General features: G+C 41.4%; 2 protein-coding genes across 3 annotated transcripts; both read right to left on the bottom strand.

Annotated features, from left to right (window-relative positions):
- Positions 1-5,904: 5,904 nt before the first annotated feature.
- On the bottom strand, positions 5,905-6,555 carry si:dkey-98f17.3 (uncharacterized protein LOC793143 homolog). The gene has a single exon (XM_036526010.1). The coding sequence runs from the start codon at positions 6,553-6,555 to the stop codon at positions 5,905-5,907; it is 651 nt and encodes a 216-aa protein (XP_036381903.1).
- Positions 6,556-10,644: 4,089 nt separating this feature from the next.
- lztr1 (leucine-zipper-like transcription regulator 1) lies at positions 10,645-20,922 on the bottom strand. 2 transcript variants are annotated; one of them, XM_036527829.1, is made up of 21 exons: positions 20,342-20,922; positions 20,178-20,240; positions 20,033-20,089; positions 19,827-19,906; positions 19,618-19,726; positions 19,208-19,291; positions 19,033-19,090; positions 18,569-18,708; positions 18,297-18,498; positions 17,794-17,838; positions 17,233-17,343; positions 17,028-17,120; positions 16,774-16,872; positions 14,954-15,143; positions 14,584-14,753; positions 14,344-14,500; positions 14,109-14,235; positions 13,860-14,009; positions 13,575-13,680; positions 12,163-12,243; positions 10,645-11,726 (listed from the first exon to the last, which is right to left on the bottom strand). In XM_036527829.1, exons 1-21 carry the CDS (start codon positions 20,509-20,511, stop codon positions 11,610-11,612), a joined length of 2,409 nt encoding a protein of 802 aa, XP_036383722.1. In that variant the 5' UTR covers positions 20,512-20,922; the 3' UTR covers positions 10,645-11,609. The 2 variants fall into 2 exon arrangements, with proteins under 2 accessions (XP_036383722.1, XP_036383723.1); XM_036527830.1 differs by lacking the exon at positions 17,794-17,838.
- Between the last annotated feature and the right edge of the window lie 307 nt (positions 20,923-21,229).

Raw genomic sequence — 21,229 nt, 5'->3', positions numbered from 1 at the left:
GTAAAACACAACATGACATATTTGGGTTGCACTTTACAGCACCAGATAAAGACATAATAACATGGCAGAAACAAGGCAACATTGCAGAATCAAGTTGTGATTATATGAATTTCCTTCAGACTGAACAGCTTGTTCCACAGAATAAAGCAGCTCAGTAACAGTTACAGTGAAAATATGTGGTACCAGAAGTGCTATGGTCATTTTCATGCACATTATTTTGATTTATTGTTTTTTGCATTATCATTACTTTTTGCTCAACAGAGGACCTTATCTGGACAAATTTATTACATTACAGGCATTTAGTAGACACTCTTATCCAGAGCAAATTACAGAGGTTACAATTTTTTACCTGTCACCCTTTTATATAGCTGGGTATTTACTAAAGCAAGCGTGGGTTAAGTACCTTGCCCAAGTGTACAACAGCAGTGCCCCATCAGGGAATTGAACTAGCAACCTTTGGGTTACAAGTCCTGCTCCTTACCATTATGCTACACTGCTGCCCCATATTTACATTATTTACATGGCATTCATATATACAGCTGGATATTCACAGAGACAATTTTCCACTGGCCCTGCAATCTTTAGGTTATAAGCCCAATGACTTACCATGATGCCACACTGTTACCCATTATCTATAATGGCAATTCTCATGTCCTTCACATGTCCTTTTTCTCCAAAGCAAGACTGAGCCATTTGCTTAAGGTGAGGCTCTACAATCACCACTTGTTCATGACAGCAGTACGACAATGACTGTTTACCTTGTAATTCTGTAGACAGAGTTTGCAGGTTGAGAATGCAATGAGACAGCCAACTTCGAGTGGGATTACAGGATAAATAATGTATCATTATGTGAGCTAAGTCATGAGTCACTTCCAGGTAAGAAACATTGGAACGTCTGGTGTTTCACTTAAAGCCTTTGACTTCATAAAGCATCATGGAAAACAAAGTTGAGGTAGAACTATAATTTACTATGCTTACACACAGGACATTGGATACACAAGTGCAGACTTTGAGAGGAGGAATGGTTGCCTAAATGTCTTCCACATTCAGTTGTTGCATTTCTGTTGAAGTTTTCCCAGTATGGCATTCTTGGCTGACCAAGTGCCTGAGTGACAAGACAGAGTCAATTCAGGGCAAGGCCTTTCATATTATAGTGGGACAGGGTACAACTACATGGTCTCAATCGTACTGCTTCCCTCCACAATCAACTTGCCAACATGGTCGACAACTTTGCAAAATTATTTCTCTCTATGCAGTAAAGAAATATGTTGCTACCTTTGGAGTCAGCTGTTCATAGTTGAGATATCGAATCATCTTTGAAGTTGAACTTGATTGCCTGTAAAACTGAGACAGCAGAACAGTGGAATTATTGCATTTTATTGTACAGGGTCTTATGTCCGTATGGCATCGCAATGTTTATAGTAATGTTAATACTTATTATTGGATTTCATCAGTTAGCTGACTTGTCTTGCAAATTTTTTTATGAAATCTGTAAACCAAATGTCTCACTCCAGTGCAATTCATTGAAATGGCTGCAATTGTCCTTGTCTTGACATTTAATAAACCAATTCATATTGGTGTCTTTCATTTTGCTGTATCCATTGTTCAAAATAACACATAAGAAGTAAGTATTGTAGTATTCATTGGATAAAATTGTGGCATCTTGTCACGTAGGCAGGACCGATGAGTTAAATGTTCAATATATATAACATTATATCTTTTCTTTCATTATAAAGCATGAAAAGTGGATTTTTTATTTTAATATTGGAAACACACACATTTTTTATTTTAATATTGGAAACACACAGTATATTATTGGGGGAAGGGCCAGAGCCAGCCTAATACATTAAATGTATTTGTGTGTTTTTATAATATTGAGCTTCAAAGATTTTGGAATGTTGCACCTTGGCTGGTCTTCCACCTCCAAAGGTATGCCCGTGTCTTGCTCTTATCAAATTGAGATCCCTGGTGCTACAGCATAACAGGCAGTTAAGGGCATAGCTCTTTGCCTGCAGTACTTCTGATCCACCTTCACCTTCAGCCTTAAAACCCTGCATGAACTCTCCCCTTGACAACCTCAGGTCATTCAACATCTCCTCTGCTTCATGGCCATTCATCCAACACTTGCCTGTTTTCTTCACTGGGCTCCCCACAGCGCAAAGAATGACCTGAAATTGTCAGAACCTCCCTGTTTAGACTTCACCTTGATTCCCAGTACCTAAGCACTCTCAACTATGAGTGAAATTTAATATAAAGTTCCTCTCATCCATCAGCGTTAGGTACTATGAAAATGTTATAAGGTTGATCTCATCAATCATTGTTCAGCACCATATGAATGCTATGCTATGAAGGAATGCTGTTCCTATAAATCATTTTAGGCCATGTGTACACATTTGTACAAAAGAGATGTGTTTTTCCTTAAGAATAATTCAAGGGTACAATTAAAAATTACTGTTGTGCGGTTATCTTTTGGCTTTCAGCTACCATACCTTTAAGATTTGTAACTCTAGTCATTTCCTAATTTCACATTTTCTTGTTTATTTTCACACAAATAGATGAAAATAAATGGGTATCACAGAGAATTTGCTGCATTTTATGGTGACAGTGAAGTATCAGCTGGCAAATTCATATGCTAATTAAGCCTTCTCAAAGACCTTTGTTAGGATGTGCTTGCACATTGAAATTACAACTGAACAAAGTCCTGACACCTTCAAAAACACATTTTCAGCAAGGATAGGAGAACCAAGGGGGTTTATAGAAGAAGACAGCACGTACAGTAGTCCAGACCTATGTTCACCTCACATCTTTGCTAGTTGGTGAACTTCTCCCGCACTGTACTGTAGAAGACTGAGGTCCCAGAATGTCCTCAGTGAGAATGAATGGGAGCAGCAGTGACTAGAAGTAAATTTTTCCAGAATGCCTCAACCAACATAGCGACCAAAAAGCTATTGTACAGAGGAAACAATAGGACACTGCACACAGCAACAAAGGAACATAGGGGGGTTAAGGCCCTGTTCTCTCCTTCCACAAATCTCATTGGTAAAACCTAGTGCAGCAGCACAATATTTGAATATATATTATACTCTCTCTCAGCTTCAGAAGTTTAACGCTCATGGTTTTAGAAACTGTGTTATGGTTGAAAAAATATCGAAGAAATGTTCATTAAAACTGACTGATTCGAGTCGTCAACTTTAGTGTCTCTGTACACTGCACCCTCTGCTGGCCAAATGGGGAATTATACTACAACATGGGTTGCTGAAACAAGTCTAGGAGCAGCTAGCAACCTATCCGTTAATACATGGCTGGAGGGCTGGCGAGATGACTGATCATCTCTCTTCAAGGACAGGGGTGGGGGCAGCTAGCACCAGTAACTCATCTATACATCACTCAGTTTAATTTAATAACAGGACCACACAGATGTGTGCAAAGCAGCCAACTAGAACTCCCTCCAAAAACCAATGTTATCAAAAAATGTATGGGTCAGCAAAGTCTTTTTTGAATATTTATGTCAACTCCACAAAGTGCATATTCCACTCCTAATGGCAATTTTTCTTACCAAAGTCAATGTTTATGATACAGATCAATAAATTCATGCAGGACATAAAATATAAATGGGTAGTAATCAATCAGGTTGCCTCAGTACAGCCGAGACTGGGAAATTCCAATCCTTTTGAATGGCATTATTTTTAATTTAGCCTTAAATTGTGAATGAATAAGTGAATAAATACTTATGAATTAACAACTGGCCCAGACTTGGAAGCATACTCATTTTGACTTTTGTTCTAATTAAAATAAAAGTTAAAATATCTTTTCCGGATGTAGGAGGTAATGGAGACTCAAACCCCTCAGGGTTCCTAATGCCGAAGTTTAGTATCAGACCGCAATCATTTTATTCCAGGAAATGGACAGGGGAACGAGGGCATCCCCTGTTTTGTGACTGTCCTGTTCACTATTCACAAGTCTCTCCTTTCCTGTTGTGTCACGGCTTGGTCTCCATACAGTGCGCCAGTGTCGCAGAGCCAAAATGTGCATTAAGAACCCCCAGCTTCTGCGCGTGGCCAAGTTCTTCCCCAGTTCAACGGAACAAAGAGGAATTATGGCATGGAATGTGCTCTTTATTAAATTGACTGCATCTGTCTTTTTTTCGCCGCCACAACATTGACGGGCCTTTGGAGTGTCAGCCCAGATTGGATTTATCTTTCCAGTTTAATTAATTTCACCAATTTCCACGCTTATTTAAGATGGGCAGGGTTCCACTGAGCTGCAGGCTTTTACTCAGCAGTGAAGTTAGTTAATGGTGTAATGAGATAGATCACAGAATTTTGGAGATAATACAGAATTGTAGCACTTTTTTTAGATTTTTATACACAGAATATACAGTTTTTTGAATGAGATACATTATTTCAGCATCTACAATGCATAAAACAAGCTTTGAAAGCAGCAAAGTCATACACATGATGCCCAACCTATTTCAAGACATCAGTAGATGGGTTTAACAGGCCAGTGGAACTGTAATGAATAACTAATTCGTTTTAGGAAACAGGTCAACAGGTCAGAGAACTGTCAGCATTCTCTGACTGACTATTTCCCAACACTGAACTGTGTTTTTGAAACCCTTTCCCATCACTCAGCACAATAAGACAGATGACAAATAATCAATGCACCTTTATTAGTGACAAAGCAGGTTCACCATGGTATGACAAAAATGGACAACCATGCTTTCATTTAGAGTGATTAGTGCCCAGTGTTAGGAGTGTATGTTGACATGAGATGCTCTTTGGATGTTGTGCAATGTCTGTTATTTATTCAGATCATCCTTTCAAACCTCTGGTATTTATGCAGCATTGTTGTATGCTCGTACCTTTGCATTCTTTAAGTGACTGACTTTAAGAGAAATTTCCATTTAATGTAACAGTCAGTGGACAGTCAGTTTTTTTTTCAAATTGTGTTCTATTTCATTGTGTTCTCCTCAGTCCAAGTGATACTTAATTAAACAGGTGTCCATCAGCCACAGCAAAAAAAAAAATATCTGTATCAGGTTAGCTTCCCTGTATCTCTTTGGTACTCACCCAGATTTCCAAGAAAATGACAGTGGCACTGTAAAGGCATTTCATAGAATTCTACTAATGAATGGGTGATCTAATCTTCAGGCTTGCTGTGCCTGAATATTTAATATAACTGGGTGCATTCAACAAGCATTATATTACCCTGCAACACAAAGAAGCAATTCAGCTACTGTTGACACCTGGACAGCGAGATTTTAATCTGGTCAGAAAATACTCAGAGGTGTCTAACTGAATAATTGGCTCCTGTCCTGTTACACCACAAGCCAAAACATACAAACACACACAGACACACAGACACACACACACACACACACACACACACACTCAAGTAAATTGAAAGAACAGAATGCCCTATTTTGACAATGTAAATGTTTTAAATCTTTTAAATCATACTTTTAAGTGACAGTGAAATAATAAATATGCTCTTTGATTTAATTCTAGGCTGTACTGTGAAAGCAGCAGTCTGGCAGATTCTTTTTCAATCACCAAAATTATAGAAATGACAGGTACATTACAGTCTCTGGTTCAGCTGCACAAATACCACATGATAAACTATTGCAACAAGCAAATGAACTGACAGAAAAGAAATAATCAGCATTTGCCTCATAGGGTGGGTTCAAGATTCAAAAAGCTTTCATTGCACTTTTCCATAAGAAATACTTCAACAGAGCTGGAGTTCAGCAATATAAGGACACACAAATATGGCTTTGAAATATTTCAAAAGTGACTTCAAATATATCATAACAGATCCCAATCATCAGTTACCTAATTCTAACGTCAAAATCACTGCAAGCTACAGCTCTTTTCAAACAAGCACTTGAAAAACTACAGGACAAAGCTATAAAAACTCTGTCTTTAGGTATTGTGGTGTCCTTGGTTTCTCTTGGGTGTCGGGGAGGCTGACGTGCTGTCTGTGGTCCTCCATGCACACAGAGACAAACAGGAAGGTTCCTCCCATAACTAAGAAAAAGCCAGAGAACCATCCCGAGAACATAGCCTCCCCGAACTCCCAGCGGGGTACGATGTCAGGCACAGTGTCATCCCAGAACTCCACCACTGTCACATAGGCCACCAGGGAGATGGGCAAGAGAGTGGTGATCCCCGAAACCCAGGAAAGGACCCCACCCAGGATGAGCAGCCCCCTCTTCAGCCCTTGCCTCCCCGGCCCCAGGTCCACTCCCTCCAGCCCGAAGAACGCCACGCCGACGGCCACTATCCCCGTCACTATGGAGACGATCATCAGCACCCGGGAGGCCAGCACATCGGGGGGCAGCGCCAGGAAGGAGTCGAAGGCTTTGCACTGCATCCCCGCCTCATCCTGGAAGATGCAGGTGTGCCACAGCCCCTCATACCAGTTCTCCATCTCATTCAGGTCTGTGTTGAGGGTCTTCCACAGGGGCAGGAAGGTGGTGACAAAGGTGATGACCAGGCCCACGAACGAGACGAAGAGCGCCCACCTCTGTACAACCTTCGCCGACACCAGCACCATCGTCTCCCTTTCTGTCCCGCTCTCTCTCTCCCTCCCTGTCCCGCTTGAAGATTAGCTACCGAGCAGCTGTGAGTTCCGTCTGCGCACAGCAACACTGGGCCAGTGCACCAATCCTCCTGAGGCGTCTTAATAAATGCAGCTGATAAACGGCAGGTAGTCCCAGGCCTTGTGTGTTACAACAGACATACTGTTTTATCGCGGCGATAAATATCATCTTGGGGAACAATGGCCACTGTTTTAGATGAAACCCGATACATCCAGGAGGGATCTAGGTTGAGTGTGAGCACAGGAACCCTCCAATGAGGGGGAAACATGAGCAAGTCGAGCTTGGAGGAACAAACAAAAAAGGCGGAGGGACAGAGGGAGCCCTCGGTGGGATTTCAAAAGTGGCCAGTAATGAGCGTCTCCGGAGCAGTGCCGGTTTCTCTTTTGTCACTAATTATTCCAAATGGATTGCTGTGCTGATGTCACTGATAAGAGCCCGTGAGATTGGGCTTGGGTTGCACGGTTTTGCTTCGAAAAAGAAACCAGAGGAAACCGTTTGATTTGCCAAAGCGTCTCAGATGGCATGGCAATGAATAGAAGCTTGTGAACACAGCAATACCATATACAAAGAGCATGACACTTGGTAGGGTTCTCCATGTGGTCTATAGATCTCGGTCAGTAACTGCCAGTGATAAAAACACCCTGCCACACACATAGCACCTAAGTGGACTTTTTCAAAAAGAAAATGACACACCTGGTTGTAATACCCTATGTATATATATGTGTGCATTTTATTTATTTACTTACTCATATTTATGTTGCAAGTCCTTCAGAAAGTTGCATATTTTGCTCTCCTCTAATTTTCCTGTTGTTCTGAATATTAAACAAAATTGTATCCATAACCATTGTCCTGGCTGTTACCCTAATAAGAACATAAGACAAGATGACATAGATGCACTTTAGCCATAATTATGACCCAAATTACCCAAAACCTATTACTAATTATAAATCTAAACCTCACAACTCTTTTTCCATAACTTTTTTGACCTACATCTAATATCAGGGACTCTATTGTGTTTAACTTTGACATAGCTACACTACATTTAGTTAGCTACACTACATTGTGAGTTCAGCTGTAGCACATATTATGGACAAACATGTATATGACAAAATATCTTGTTCAAATTCACTGTTCAGGACACACAATTTAAGGACAAACTCCAAAGTCGCCAGATTTAATAGCTCCATGAGTCAAGACAGGAGACACGTGCTTTTCTGCTTCTTACAGCTAACGCTTTAATGAAAACCTGTAGAAAAGGAGTCTGTTGCCTCAAATGAACTCATAGGTAGCAATAACTCCAACCATACCTTAATCTTGCTGTTTTTCTATAAGAATGTAATTCTAAAATTGACTGTTGGATTAATAGAAATGTTTTTATATGTTATGCATGATTCCTTTTACAGAACAAAATTAGTATATTACATTTTACAAAACTGGACAGACATTTTTCAGAAGCTTTAACCTTGTGCTTGAATTATTGTTCATTTTTCCCTTCATTGAAGGGCACATTGTGCAAATTTATTTATTCACAAATATCTGAGAAAACCGAAGTTGCTGAGAGACTTCTAATTTGTTTTTACAAAGGTCAGCGATTACCCCATGAGACTTTGGGGTCTCCTTCAATTTGAGTCTGTGATCATTCAATAATGCCAGAGCTGTCAAGTCTCCTGTTGTAGCCTGTGGACCCCATTTTCAAAACCGGTGAGATTGTATGTCCAGCTGGAAGCATCAAGCTCAACCACCAACATCTGATGATATTGACAAGGGATTTTTCTTGGTACCTTAGGGATTAGTTGTTCAAGTTGACACGTTAATACTTAATGGTGAATCGAACGTCATCTTCTAAATTCTGCTGGATGGCAGCAGATGCCTGGAACCAGGACACCATTCTTAGGTAGTTGACTGCAACAAGCTCATGGTTAGTAGCTGCATACATAGACGTGAGTACAGATGGGGCAATATTCACTGCTGATTATCCAATATGTATAAGGGACTTTAAAATAATTTCAAAATAATCAGGCAGGTATGTGGTGTAGTGGTAAGAAGTAGGGCTTGTGATTCATTGGTTGCTGTTTTGATTCCTAGAGGGGACACTGCCGTTGTAACATTCAGCAAGGTATGTACTCCAAATTTCTTTTGTAAATATTCAGCTGAACACATGAATGATATGTAAAATGGGTAAGTCAGTCTGGGTAAGAGTGTCTGCTAAGATAATGTGTGTGATGTAAATCATTATGTCAAGTGTAAGATGTGAAAACTAATCTGTAATAATTCATCTGGCAGCTTCTTTCCCTGACACTGAAACATCCTCAACTCAGGATGAATTATGGTAGATGGCGATAACTTCACAACCTGTTGCAGTGCATGTATAAGCACATCTGCAGAACATATTTGAATCTAGCTGACTTTGCAAAAGAGGACACATTTAACCACTGCTAATGGTGAAGTTGGTTATTCCTATTGCATAAGCTGCCGCCATAATATTCCATGGATAAAAGGAATATTGTGAGATTAGTGCCATTTCAACTCAACAAACTCTTTCATTCCCAATTGTACATTTATGAAAAATAATCACCTTGCTTTGCTTTTGAAAAACATCTGCTTCTAAAGCAATAGCACCAACGGATTTTTTTTTCATGTGATCCTGATGAATCTCACATGAAAAATTAGAATTTTATGCTTTGTGATGTTCTGCTTGCCCATTATTTGCCAAAGCCTTCTGAATAACATGAGATAACGTTTGGTGAGCTTGAAAACAGGGATTTGAAGGGCAAAAGTGAGAAATCATCAATACTTGTCGTTCATGATTAAATATACCAACTTATTTTTCCTCCTAAGTGAATTAATGGTTTTCACTGTTATTTTAGTATTTGGATAAGGAGAACCAACAAGAGACCAAGCTCAAGATAGTTAACTTATCCTTCCTACTCATAAATGATTTTCCCTGTTATGGTCAGCAGTGGGCTTTGATTAATCGATGATTTACTTGCTCATGTTCCGTACACAAGCCTGTGTTTGGCATTTACTGGAATTAATAAAAATACGTAAGAAACACAACCATATAATCACAATTTGGCACAGTGGGCTGCTGGATTATAATATAACTGTAAAGAATTATGAGAAATGATGTATGAGGAAAAAAATGCTGAGGTTGATTTGGTGTGCTTTTTTTCTCCCCCATTCCATCATCTACTGTGCTACCACTGTGCATCTCCAGACTACCACTATGAGTCTACTTCTCTTCAGCACATAGCAACTCCAACCTGTCCTGCAGCGCCGCTAAGATGCCTTTCAAATCCACGCTCCTAACCCTGGCTTCCAGACGTCCTCTCCACAAATAGTGCCTTCCCTTTAGGCTGAGAGGCACGGAGGGAAGAAGCCGAGCGGCCACCATTGCGGCTGCACACAGCCCTGGAGCCACCCGGAGTGGCAGGGAGTCCAGTTGCAGATACTGGCAGCAGCACAGGAGCGTCTGTGACAGAGAGAATGAGATCCATTGTCCTGGAACCCAATGCCAATCTTCTTCTGGACTCTTGTGTTTCAGGTCAGGCGGAGGTCGGACAGAGCCAGCGGCGGGAGGTGAGACTAAGACGCGGGCTGTGGGGTTGGCTCTACTGTCTGGTTTCCCCAATAAAGGGCAGCATTCAATCCAACATTTGCAATGTCATGCCTCTGCATTCCTCACATCGTATGCCTTTGGCTGTATACAGTAGGGTGAGAGACACTGTACGCTAGAAAGACTACACTGTGTCCCTTCCTGGTTCAGTTAAGGAGATGCAGTCACTGTTCAGGTTTTGGTACTTAGTGTGCAAGTGTATGTGTGCATACAGCCCAAAACCTTATTATAAACAGTCTCATCTCAGCACAAATGGGACTGGTTTGCCCCAAAAATTGACACTTCAGCAACTCAGACTGAAATTTAGTGTTTAACAGTAAAACCCATAGGTTTTGAGATGGAACTTTTTAACTACATGACAGCATGGGTATTGTACACAGACTGATGAAAAGTCAAGGCTAGCTATTTGAATTTAAGGTTCCTAATTTATTAAGGCATATACTGTAATACATAAAGCTAACATGACCATACATTCACCATGGTAAGGTGACACAATCATACACAAGTTACCAAAACACATAAAAAGATAAGATTTTTTTTTCCTTCTAATAGTGGTATTACTTGATTACAATGACACCGGTTGACAGTATTTGAGGGCTTCATCACTGACATTTCAGTATTCCAGTAAGTAATGACTAAATACATACTGTGAAAGATAAACATAAAGACATTGTGTCCAACGACAGCAAACAGAATATATCCAAGAATACATTAAGTGTATGATAGACAGGGTATACTTGTGACTTGTGTGGTCAAATAATGTAGCAGAAATGTAACAGTTCCAAGAACAGTTCTTTTTTCTCATTAGAGAAATATTTGTAAACAAACTGCTAACAAGATGGCATAAGATGATTCTCTTAAGCGTCTTGCGACTTTCTTACTTGATTTACCTGATCTTTCACTAACATAAAATCTGTGTTCATTCTAAATCAAAAAAATGCCATTCAGGGAAAATTGAAAAAATACTGAAAATATTTTAACCTCTCATAATATGATGACATACATGTCCTCATTTCAAGATAACCCATCATTTAACTGGAATTTTTCTTAAGTAAACCACTCACTTAAATCAAAGACTTCTCTTAAATCACAGAAACAAACATTACAAACATGTGATGCGGCTCGCCGGACTAATGAATCAGTGAGACCTTCATTTTTGCCTTGTAGTACATCGAACAGACAGCGTACAATGAGGCACCAAATGAGGGAATAAACAGAGAAAGCTGTGCGTCTATCATGAGGGCCACAGAGAGCAGGAATGAGGCGCCTTTCATGCAAGTGCACTCGTCCACAAAGCAACAAACAGTGCACGCAGGGTGCGGAGGGGGTGCGAGGAATGACCTGAGGGTGCCAGCAGGCTGAACATGGAGGATGCGAGTGAGCGGAGAGCTGTTATATATCGGAGCCCATCTCGGCACACTGTTTGTCTGATATGTGGGTGGCTAGGGACTCGATGATATCCAGCAGCAGCAGCTGGCTGAGAGACCGCAGGTTTGGGAGCTTGGACACCTTGGGGGGAGGCAAACATAAAACCGTAAACAAACAACCGCGCCTGGCAACGCAAGACCAAATCAAAAACAACAGAAACGTGAATCTGTGAAAACATAACGACTGCATAAAAAAAGTAAACCTTCACTGGACTGCATGCAGCTCTGACATGTATCTGTAGTGCTGGAAAGCTCTGATTGGCACCTGGGGTAACAATACGTAACAATACAAGTCTGTACGGGACAGAAGAACTTTAATGTTCCTGCCAGTTTAGTTTCAGTGGCTTCTCTGTGATTGTACACCTTAGGTCTGTCCACAGAAAGCAAGAGGGGGTGCCCCACGGGGGGGGGGGGGGCATAGTTCCATCATGTTGGAGCACACAGAGGGCCCCTGGGGACGTTCAGCCGTGACGCAGGGGACAGCAGACAGCCAGAGCCCCAGAAACCAGCCCACCCACCTTGATGAACTGATGGACGATAATGTGCAGGCAGTGCTTCTTCATGTCCAGCGCCTGGGTCTTGTCCGCTGCTTCCAAGATCTGGGCCAAGTGACAGAATCACAATATGAAAAGGAGCTGGACAAGGAGCTGTTTCTCATTAACTGTGACATAATCTGCATGCTTTTTGAATTTTAATCAACATTCATGAAGAAACAGCATTATAACAGAAGCATTTAAAAAGTTTAACAAATCAACATTCTTACATTACAACAGTCCAGTTTACCATGACCTGTGTTTATGAAATTCACATGCCACTATTACTCGTTTGAAAGTCTTCCTATATTTGTGAGTGTCTGTGCCGTCTCACTCACCCTGAAGCTAAACCTGAAGCTGACCACAAACTGAGTCTTGTGCTGTGCCACACACCATGTCCTGTCATTCTCGAGTTTCAAGGCTTAATTCTGAACAATCTAGTTCTTGATGGGGTTTCCAAGAGCGCATTGTGGCACAAAGTTTTTAAGATCATTAGTTAAAACATGTTTTTGAAACACAATATCCTCAATATATTCACCAATCAAAAAGAAAACAATGGTCTTACTTTGTTAAAATGCAAGACAATTTAAAAAAATTGTTAAAATGTACAGTCCTGTTTTATGATTATAGTCATGCTGTTTGAAAAGTCATTTATTCAGTCATTTTGACTGAAATTACAGATTACTTGCTACCAAGACATGTTAGGATCACATTGCCCTTGAACCACTACTCTAGAATTCCAATCACCTTTGCCATCTGAGATATGATTCATAAGGAAATACAAGGGCGGAATATATAAAACAATACAAATCAGAGGGTCAAAAGCATGAAGAAAATGATGCAGATTATTACTCCTCAGTTGATCACATACAGGAGAAAAGGCTAGGATGACCTTCAGCCAATGACAAGAAACAGGACAGTTTGTAGGCAAAGATATTGGACAATCTACAGCTACTTAGCTAGTCCTGCAGGGAGAGGACGGTTTCTTGCTGTCGAATAGCAGGTATAATAAATTGACATGTTTGGATTACAACTGCCTAATTACACATAAATGTGTTAAAAATGTAAGAATTCTGTGACACTGATGCATAATAATGCAGTCATATTTAATACTGTAGTATAAAATAGTAGAGTGGATTGGCTGAGGTAGCCGGTGGTTCAACAATTTCTGCAGAGAATTTCTGCTAAAATGTAATGGTTGCACAATTTTTTTTTTATTTTGTTCATTTGAACATTTGAAGTCATGTCAACTACTGTATTGCAATGCTCACTTAATGTCTCAATCTAAAGGCAGCAAAAACTGCTCAGTTGTTAAAAATAAATGTTCTTTTTTCCCTACCAATAAGAAGAAAAAAAACATCCATACATGTATTTTACTTATTGAAAAAGGAGCTTACCTGTAGGACATTCTCAACAGTAACATTCATCTCCAGGTTCTGCTTGCAGTAGGCTTGCAGTCTGTTATTGGAGAAGCCGTAGTAATATGGAGCAGCAAACAGATAACTGGTGCAGAGTGAAGGAAATTAAATTGCATCACCAACAGCAGTTTTATTGCAAAGAGTGCATCATTATATACCTGCTAGGACACTTCTGGTCCATACCTCTTTCCTACATTGTGCACATTACTATGTCACTATTTGAGTTTGAGATTCGAGGTCTGCTTTGTTGCATTAAGAGGATACAGTGAGTCCTCGGGAGGCATGTTGACATCACCGTAATAGATGTAGCGCAGCATGGACTCAAAGGCCTGTTTGCTGGGAACCATCTCGCCAATGGAGATGTTCACCTGGCCATCCTCGGGCATGAAGGATCGGAACATGGCCTCGAAGTAGCTGCAGGCAGGTTAAAAGGTGAGAAATGTCCACCAGCAATGGAGAGTGAGTGATAGCAGTCACCGAGATGCCATCCAGCCCCTTTCTGTTTCAGCTCACCTGGAACGAGCAGCTAGAATGGCTTTGTGGGCAGGCCGGGGGTGTCCGTCTAAAAGCAGGGTGATGTCGCAGAACTCCAGGCCAGCCCCTTCCAAGTAGGCCTTCATGTCTTGCACCAGAGATGTTCCTGAGAAAAAACCAAAATGCCAATAAAATGTTGGCAGCACCAAGGGGGATTTAAAAAAACAGATACAACAAACTCCACCAACAGGGGGCAAAAGAGTACCACAAATACCTATGTCAACAGGCTGGTCAGAGTAAACCCTGGGGGGTGGCTGCTGTTTCCGGCGAACGATTTCCACAATGAGAGGCGTGGAGAGGTGCTCAAACTCCTTGGTCATGATCACCTGATTAAAGTGCGTCTCCTTCACCACAAAGTTAAGGCAGTGTTCCTGAAATAGAAAATAGAAGGTGTGAACACATTCGGCCTGCCAAAGTGGTGACTGAAGGGCTTTTGTGATGGGGGCATGGTTACTTTGAGCTGGTCCAGCTGGAGCTTGTTGGCGTTCTCACACACGCTCAGAACGTTCTGGAGGTCCACTGACGCCTCGATGTACTGTACACACAGCTGCTCCAGGCGCGACAGCTTGAAACTCAGGGCAAGTTTATAAACATCCATGATCAGGAGGACATCTTGAACATGACCTGTGTGCACAAAGACAGACCAGAGGAGCACATATTAATATATTTGTTAATCAAATCATCTGTTTTTTATTGTTTATCTGACTCAATTACCCAGGCCAACCAGAAATGTTCCATATTACAGTGGCCAAATTCAAATAAAGCCACAGACCGTCTCCATGGAGGTCATGAAACCAGAAGTACCAGGTGCCAACAAATCTGACCTTTGCGAGGGTACTGGATCTTGTCTGTGTAGAGGAACTGCATGAGCACCTCAAAGGGCTGGGCCTCCGCCTCACGGATGCTGACCTCCAGCAGAGGCTGGGCCCCGGACGCCCTGGACGTGCCCGGACCCTCTTTCTGTACACCTGCCGCACCCTCCTCGCTGTCCTCACTGCCCTCTTGCTTACTCTTCTGCACAGCGAGAGGACAGAAGGCGGTGTGTAACTACCCCACAAGCATTCTGCACCCTGCACCACGAATGTGCAAGTCTAGCCCTCTAGTCCAGCACACATGGCTTCCATTTGTCATTTTTGTAACAGTATCATGTAATAGCTGTATTAATGTGTCGTATTCAGTTACTAATTGAAAGATAATCCAGACCTCTAGGACCGGAGGACTTGAGTTACCCACTGACACTCTGGACACTGACACTTGTGGCTACACAAGCAATGGAGAACTGTTGGTTTTGTAAATGTATACAGAAGTTCAAAAAACATGCCCAAACCTGTAAAAAACTTTTTAAAATGGACAGATAGTGTGGTGCGAAATTAGACATGATATTGTGCCACCTCGCTGTTCCTGCAGCCCTCAATTAATGATATAAGACCCCAGGGATAAATCTGTCAATTAATCAATTGACAGCCACAAGCACATGGCAACAGTACAAGCTAATTATGAATCAATTTTTTTCTTCCCAAGCTGTTCAGAATGAAATAATACTGTTAAACATTACTGGGTGATACTGGATGATATTCAAGAAGAGGTGTGACTTTATCTTTCCTATTCCAAGACTTTCAGGAAGAGATGCTGAGTGGAGCAGAATGTTTTACATGTAACTACATGCGACTGCAGGGAAATGGGTTCTTTGAGAGGAAAATAACTTCGATTCAATTCAGTCACTGTGCTGTTAAATGATTCAGTTCAATGTAATAATGTGAAGCTTATTCATTTAATGACATCAATACATCGGGAGAGGAAGAAAGCAGCATGACAGACAGTGTAATACATTTTGCTAGCAATATGTATATAAATCTTTACATTTTTAAGCTTTCTTCCACATGAGTTAGCTGGCAGCAGCAATGTCATTAGCTTACTAACATAGCTATGCAAATTCATTGTCAAGCTGCCCATTGTTGTCTAGCTAGCTATGACACTGAACTAGCTAAAAGGCTAGCTCTGTTGGCTAGACTCGAGCAACATTAAGATAGGTAAGCTCAGTAACCTTGGTAAGATCCTTCGTGGAGCATTTTAGAATTTTGCTAACCTGGCAAAATGCACGCTATAGTAATAATGAACACTTTCATACAGAGAATCGTACACTTTTAAATTCATTACTTTATGGAAATGCCTTATTTTATTGAATGCAGTGGTGTTAGATTGGAATATATTTGCAAAAATAAACACCTTATTTTATAAATAGACAGAATTATTTATTAATTGATCTTCAGAGACAAGTTGGATGTTTCTTTTTGCTGTTGTCTTTATATGTTTTGACTTATGTTGTTTAAAGTGATTGGCGCATTTTTATCAGTGACATCCTATCAAAAGCTAAAAAAACTTCTTACTATCAATATATTTCATTTTCCATTAACAACTAATTTCATCTTACGTTAACACACTTCTCAGCCTTCAACTAATTAATGGACAGAAATATGTGTCATTTACATTCAGTATATATATATATCTCAATATCTGGTCATTGAGACTCATTCAGCCTTAGTGATTTGTCTCTGCCATTCCTATAAAGACATGGTGACACAGTGTGCTGGGGCCACTGAGCTTTTGAACAGAGAGCGTCATGTAAAGCAGACTGTGCACCAACCTGCTGCTTCTGCCTCTCTCTCGCTTGCAAGATCTTCTTCCTCAGCCACCGGCACCGCGCTGTCACTATGGCAATGTGGCCCAGCACTCGCTCCTCCCTCTGCGGTCAGCGAACAGCCAGCAGGAAAAAAAAAGCCAGTCAGCCAGGCAAATGGACAGACACCCTTTCAGACAAAGCAAAGGACATTTCAGTGGCCCGTCTGTTCTGCCACCAGACTGGAAGATCACAAGATGCTCAATGAAGAAAGGACTCACCTCCCCCAGTATAAACTCCACATCACAGAACTGTCGGTTTTCCCACAGTTTGCCATAGTCTTCGTGAAGCGTACATTTTGGGTAGCAGGAGAACTAGAGAGAACACAAAGCCCCATCATTTTAAATGAGACACTTGTAACTGTTAATGTTATCATGTCTTCAGATACTTTTCCTCAGGCACTTTCAGTGCTGTGACGAGGCTCACCTGGAATCTGTACATCTCGCCACTGCGCACATTATTGTCCACGGTGCCTCCAAAGATGTACATGGCGTCATGAATGACCGCGGCCGCGTGAAAGAGTCGTCCGCTGGGCATCTGGGGGGAAGGCAACACAGTAAAACTAAGCACCATAAACTACCCTGGGGGGTCTAGCTGTCGATCACTTCAAAACAACTGCAAGAAAAGCAAAACCAGTTGATGAGATTGGGGACACCAGGCAGGGGCCGAGATTCTGTTACTCCTCTTCGGTTTTGCACCTTTTCATGCACACAAAACAAAAGGCAAAGCAAATGGCACACAACCTGATTTCATCTGAAAACTGAATATGTAAATGGGTATTTGGCAGTTCTGGGAGCAGGATCAGTGGTGTTATTTACTTGTTGAAACAGCACTGAGATCACATTGAACTAATCCATTCATATGTCCCACATTAATGGCTGACATTATTTTAAATGGCAAGTATAAAATTAAAAAAAAAAACATATCAAGCAGACAGAATAAATATAGATTTTCAAAGTCAGTTTGAGTTCATTAAAGTTGTTTTACCAGGATAAACCCTGGAGATGAAGTCATCTCGTTTCCATAGGGATCCTAGAAGGCAGACAGCAGCAGTACTTCAAGACAGACACACATCAAACAATACAAGTTACATCCCAACCCATGGTTCATGCCTTTAAACCTGTGCAAGAACAGGTGCCTATAGAAGTTACTGACTCCCTCTAAAATGATGAAAATATTGCAAGAAAAAGGAAAGTTTCCTGAAGGGGAAAGCACTGTTTAACGAAAGAAAATTTGATCTTCACTTACCTGCATACACATATTGCCTATGTACAGTAATTACAAGAAACTGCCAACCTTCTGTGGCTGTATGGCTTCCACCCTGCCAATTTACATGATGTAACATTGCACTTGGATACATCAGCAGAAATGCAATGCATCACCTTGTCTACATGCTTGAAGGAGTCGTGTATCTCCTCCATGATGACAAACCCTATGTAGCCCCTTGTTCACATACCCACACACAACCACTCCTAACCATACATACACACCTCACTGTCAAGACTAGGCTGGATGACCTCCCAGGTTTGGGAGTCCACATCATAGCAGTGCAGTTCATTGGGAAGGGTGTTGTCAGCCGCTCCCCCAAAGACATAGAGGTGCCGGTCGAAGGCCACCATTGTGTGTCCGTAGCGTCTCTGGGGGGGCGGGGGGGAGCCCCGCAGCAGGTGTTCTGTTGGGATGCGGGTCCACCTAGAAAAAGAAGAGGTTAAAGAACGCTCCCCTTCTTGTGTCATCTCCCACCAGGCTCTGCCATACTCACATGTTGCCCTTGAACTCAAACTGGAAGAGATTGTTGGTGATCTTGGCGCCACTTTGTCCTGAGAACACAAACATCTTGTCCCGACACACAGCTACAGGGAAATTACAGCAAGAAGGTGGGATCTCTCCACTCTGCTCAATCTGGAGGGGGGCAAAACAAAAGGACCACATTGTCAGGGCAAGAGACATGGGTCTTTTAGCGTGGAGAACTAAATACCCCTGCTACACAACACCATATGGATGTAATGGAGACACACTGAAAGGCAAGTAAGAACACATCTGCTATTCAGTGAAAACTATAAATGCAACACAGTATGTCTGTGCATTTATGTAACTGTACTTATTATGTGTATCATAAGCTTGCACCCTAAACATACAACCTTCTCTAACAGTAAGATTACATTACATCAGCAGACTATGCTACACTGTCACCCCATATTTACACTTTTTAGACAGCATACAGACCTCCTCCCAGCACGCTTGCTCTCTGTCCTGAAGACTGATGGTCCACATATCATTTAACCTGGAGATTTAAAATTTAGCCATAATCTGTGATTAGGGAGTTTCATGCATCTGGATGACTGGAATACAATTTATAACTTCCGTTTTGGATGAGGCATTAAAATATCAGTAAACTCACCTAGCATTCCCGTCATATCCAGCAAAAATCCAAAGCTTATCATTATAGACTGTGGCCCCATGTGCTGATCTGGCCACGGGCAACCTAGAGCAAAAACCCAAGAATTTAACTCATGAGTACTGCAGCAACAACTTCTGAAACTGTGGAGAAGTGGTTTTGAAACTTACTGAAAAACCCAAGGGTGTTGAGTGTCGACAGGACACCAGTAAAAATGTGCTTAAAAAGGTCTTATATCTTGATTGTTCCAACCTTTACGGCAAGCTCACAAAACTGGGTTTGTATTAAAGAAAAATAACAACATTACTTTGCCCCGAACAATATCTGAATACCCTGGAGTGAAACTGCTGGCTCTAATTACAATGAAAAGAGAAATGTATACTGGGGGACAATAATATTGTGTGTTACATTACCTGCCCTCCACCTTCCACTCTGTCCACTGTCCTGTTGCAAACTTGTACTCAAACAAGTCGTTTTTGTTCTTCAGGTTAGAGTTTGAGTAGATGTCCCCAGTGTACCCACCTGATGGAGCAAGAGATATTATTTAACCTATATGCCATGGAAATAGCGTGTGTGAAACTGAACAGACACATATCAAAGAGATCTGACAAGAATGACATACCAAAAACAAACATGCTGCTGCCATACACCACAGCAGAATGGTGATACCTCGGCGCAGGGGGTGTCCCAGTCGTGAAAGCCCTAATCAGTGAACAATATGCTGTGAACTTGATACGTGAAACTACGCAGCTCATAGGAAAAGCACATACGTACACACGTTTTTTTCCACACATAAAACGTACAAACAGTATTAGTCAACTATATTACCTGCACCAGGAGCAGTCTTTCACGTCAAACCGCAACAAATCATTCAGCATGTTTTTCCTGAATGAAACAACAATGAAAATGAATCGTCCGCCAAATGAACAGCCCTGCTGCTGTCTATGAAGATCTGAACTCGAAGACCACTTACCCATTGTCTCCGCCGAACACGTAAATTGCATCCCTGTAGGCCACCACAGTGTGCTTGCTGCGTCTGTGATATTAAAAACGAGGTTGAACGTTGCGTGTTATTAAAATAGGCAGGGTAGCGCTGTAATAAGTCAGTAGGAAATATTTACTAGTTCGCTGTTTTACCTTGCACCCACAAATTCGTCACACGGTGGAAGTCGTCTCCAGCGATGGACGGTCTCGAATGGCCCAAAGTTTAGTGTAAGATACTCAACACTGTCCGAACAGCTGTGGTCAAAGTCAACACTCGGGGCAACTTTGGATTTACAAGACATGGTTCCAGGAAACCATGACATTCAAGTTCAGCATAACAGGACTCGGTCTGCACAATGAATATTAACTGTGGTCTGCCAACACGTCTGGCTAAATATTTGTGTGACTCGTCAAATGTAGGATTATCTGTTTTACTAGTAATAGTTGTCTAATTAGTTAGATTGTTAGCTAGCAATATTTCACTAATTACCTAAGCTAGGTGTTGGCAGCAAGGCAAGCAGACTAGCTATCGCTAGCTAGCAAGCTAGCAAGCCAGCATACTCTTGTCTCTATAGCAATAGTTAGAAATTACAGCATCTACTCGTTAACTCGATTTACAAAGCAAAACTACAAATTAAAAATGCTGATATGACAGGGCTGGCTACATAGCTGATAATACTGAACAATATCAATTGAGGAAGAGAAAAATTTGCGCAGCTATCTCCCTCGGCAAAACAAACCTATCACTTCCCACATACACGCCCCATGATACAAAGAATATTGGATGTTGTAGTCCTTTCACAGTGCCAACACACGTTTTGGTAAGTAAGGAGAACAAATAAAACATCGTTTCCCATGAATACAAGGGCTATGTTACGCAATGCATAATGGGACTGAAACTCCCACCCAATCAACGCTTAGATTGATTTTTTTGTGTAACGTGCACTCGCTTGGGCTTAGCAAAACACCATGACCGGTGACGTTTGTTACGCAGGAGTTCTGGTAGGTTTAACTCTGTCATGGAAAACTCAATTTAAGGCC

The sequence above is a fragment of the Megalops cyprinoides genome, chromosome 4 (genome assembly GCF_013368585.1).
Source record: "Megalops cyprinoides isolate fMegCyp1 chromosome 4, fMegCyp1.pri, whole genome shotgun sequence".
Lineage (NCBI taxonomy): Eukaryota > Metazoa > Chordata > Actinopteri > Elopiformes > Megalopidae > Megalops > Megalops cyprinoides.
Note: the sequence above shows the minus strand (reverse complement) of the source record. Positions and strands in the feature narration are given on the sequence as shown.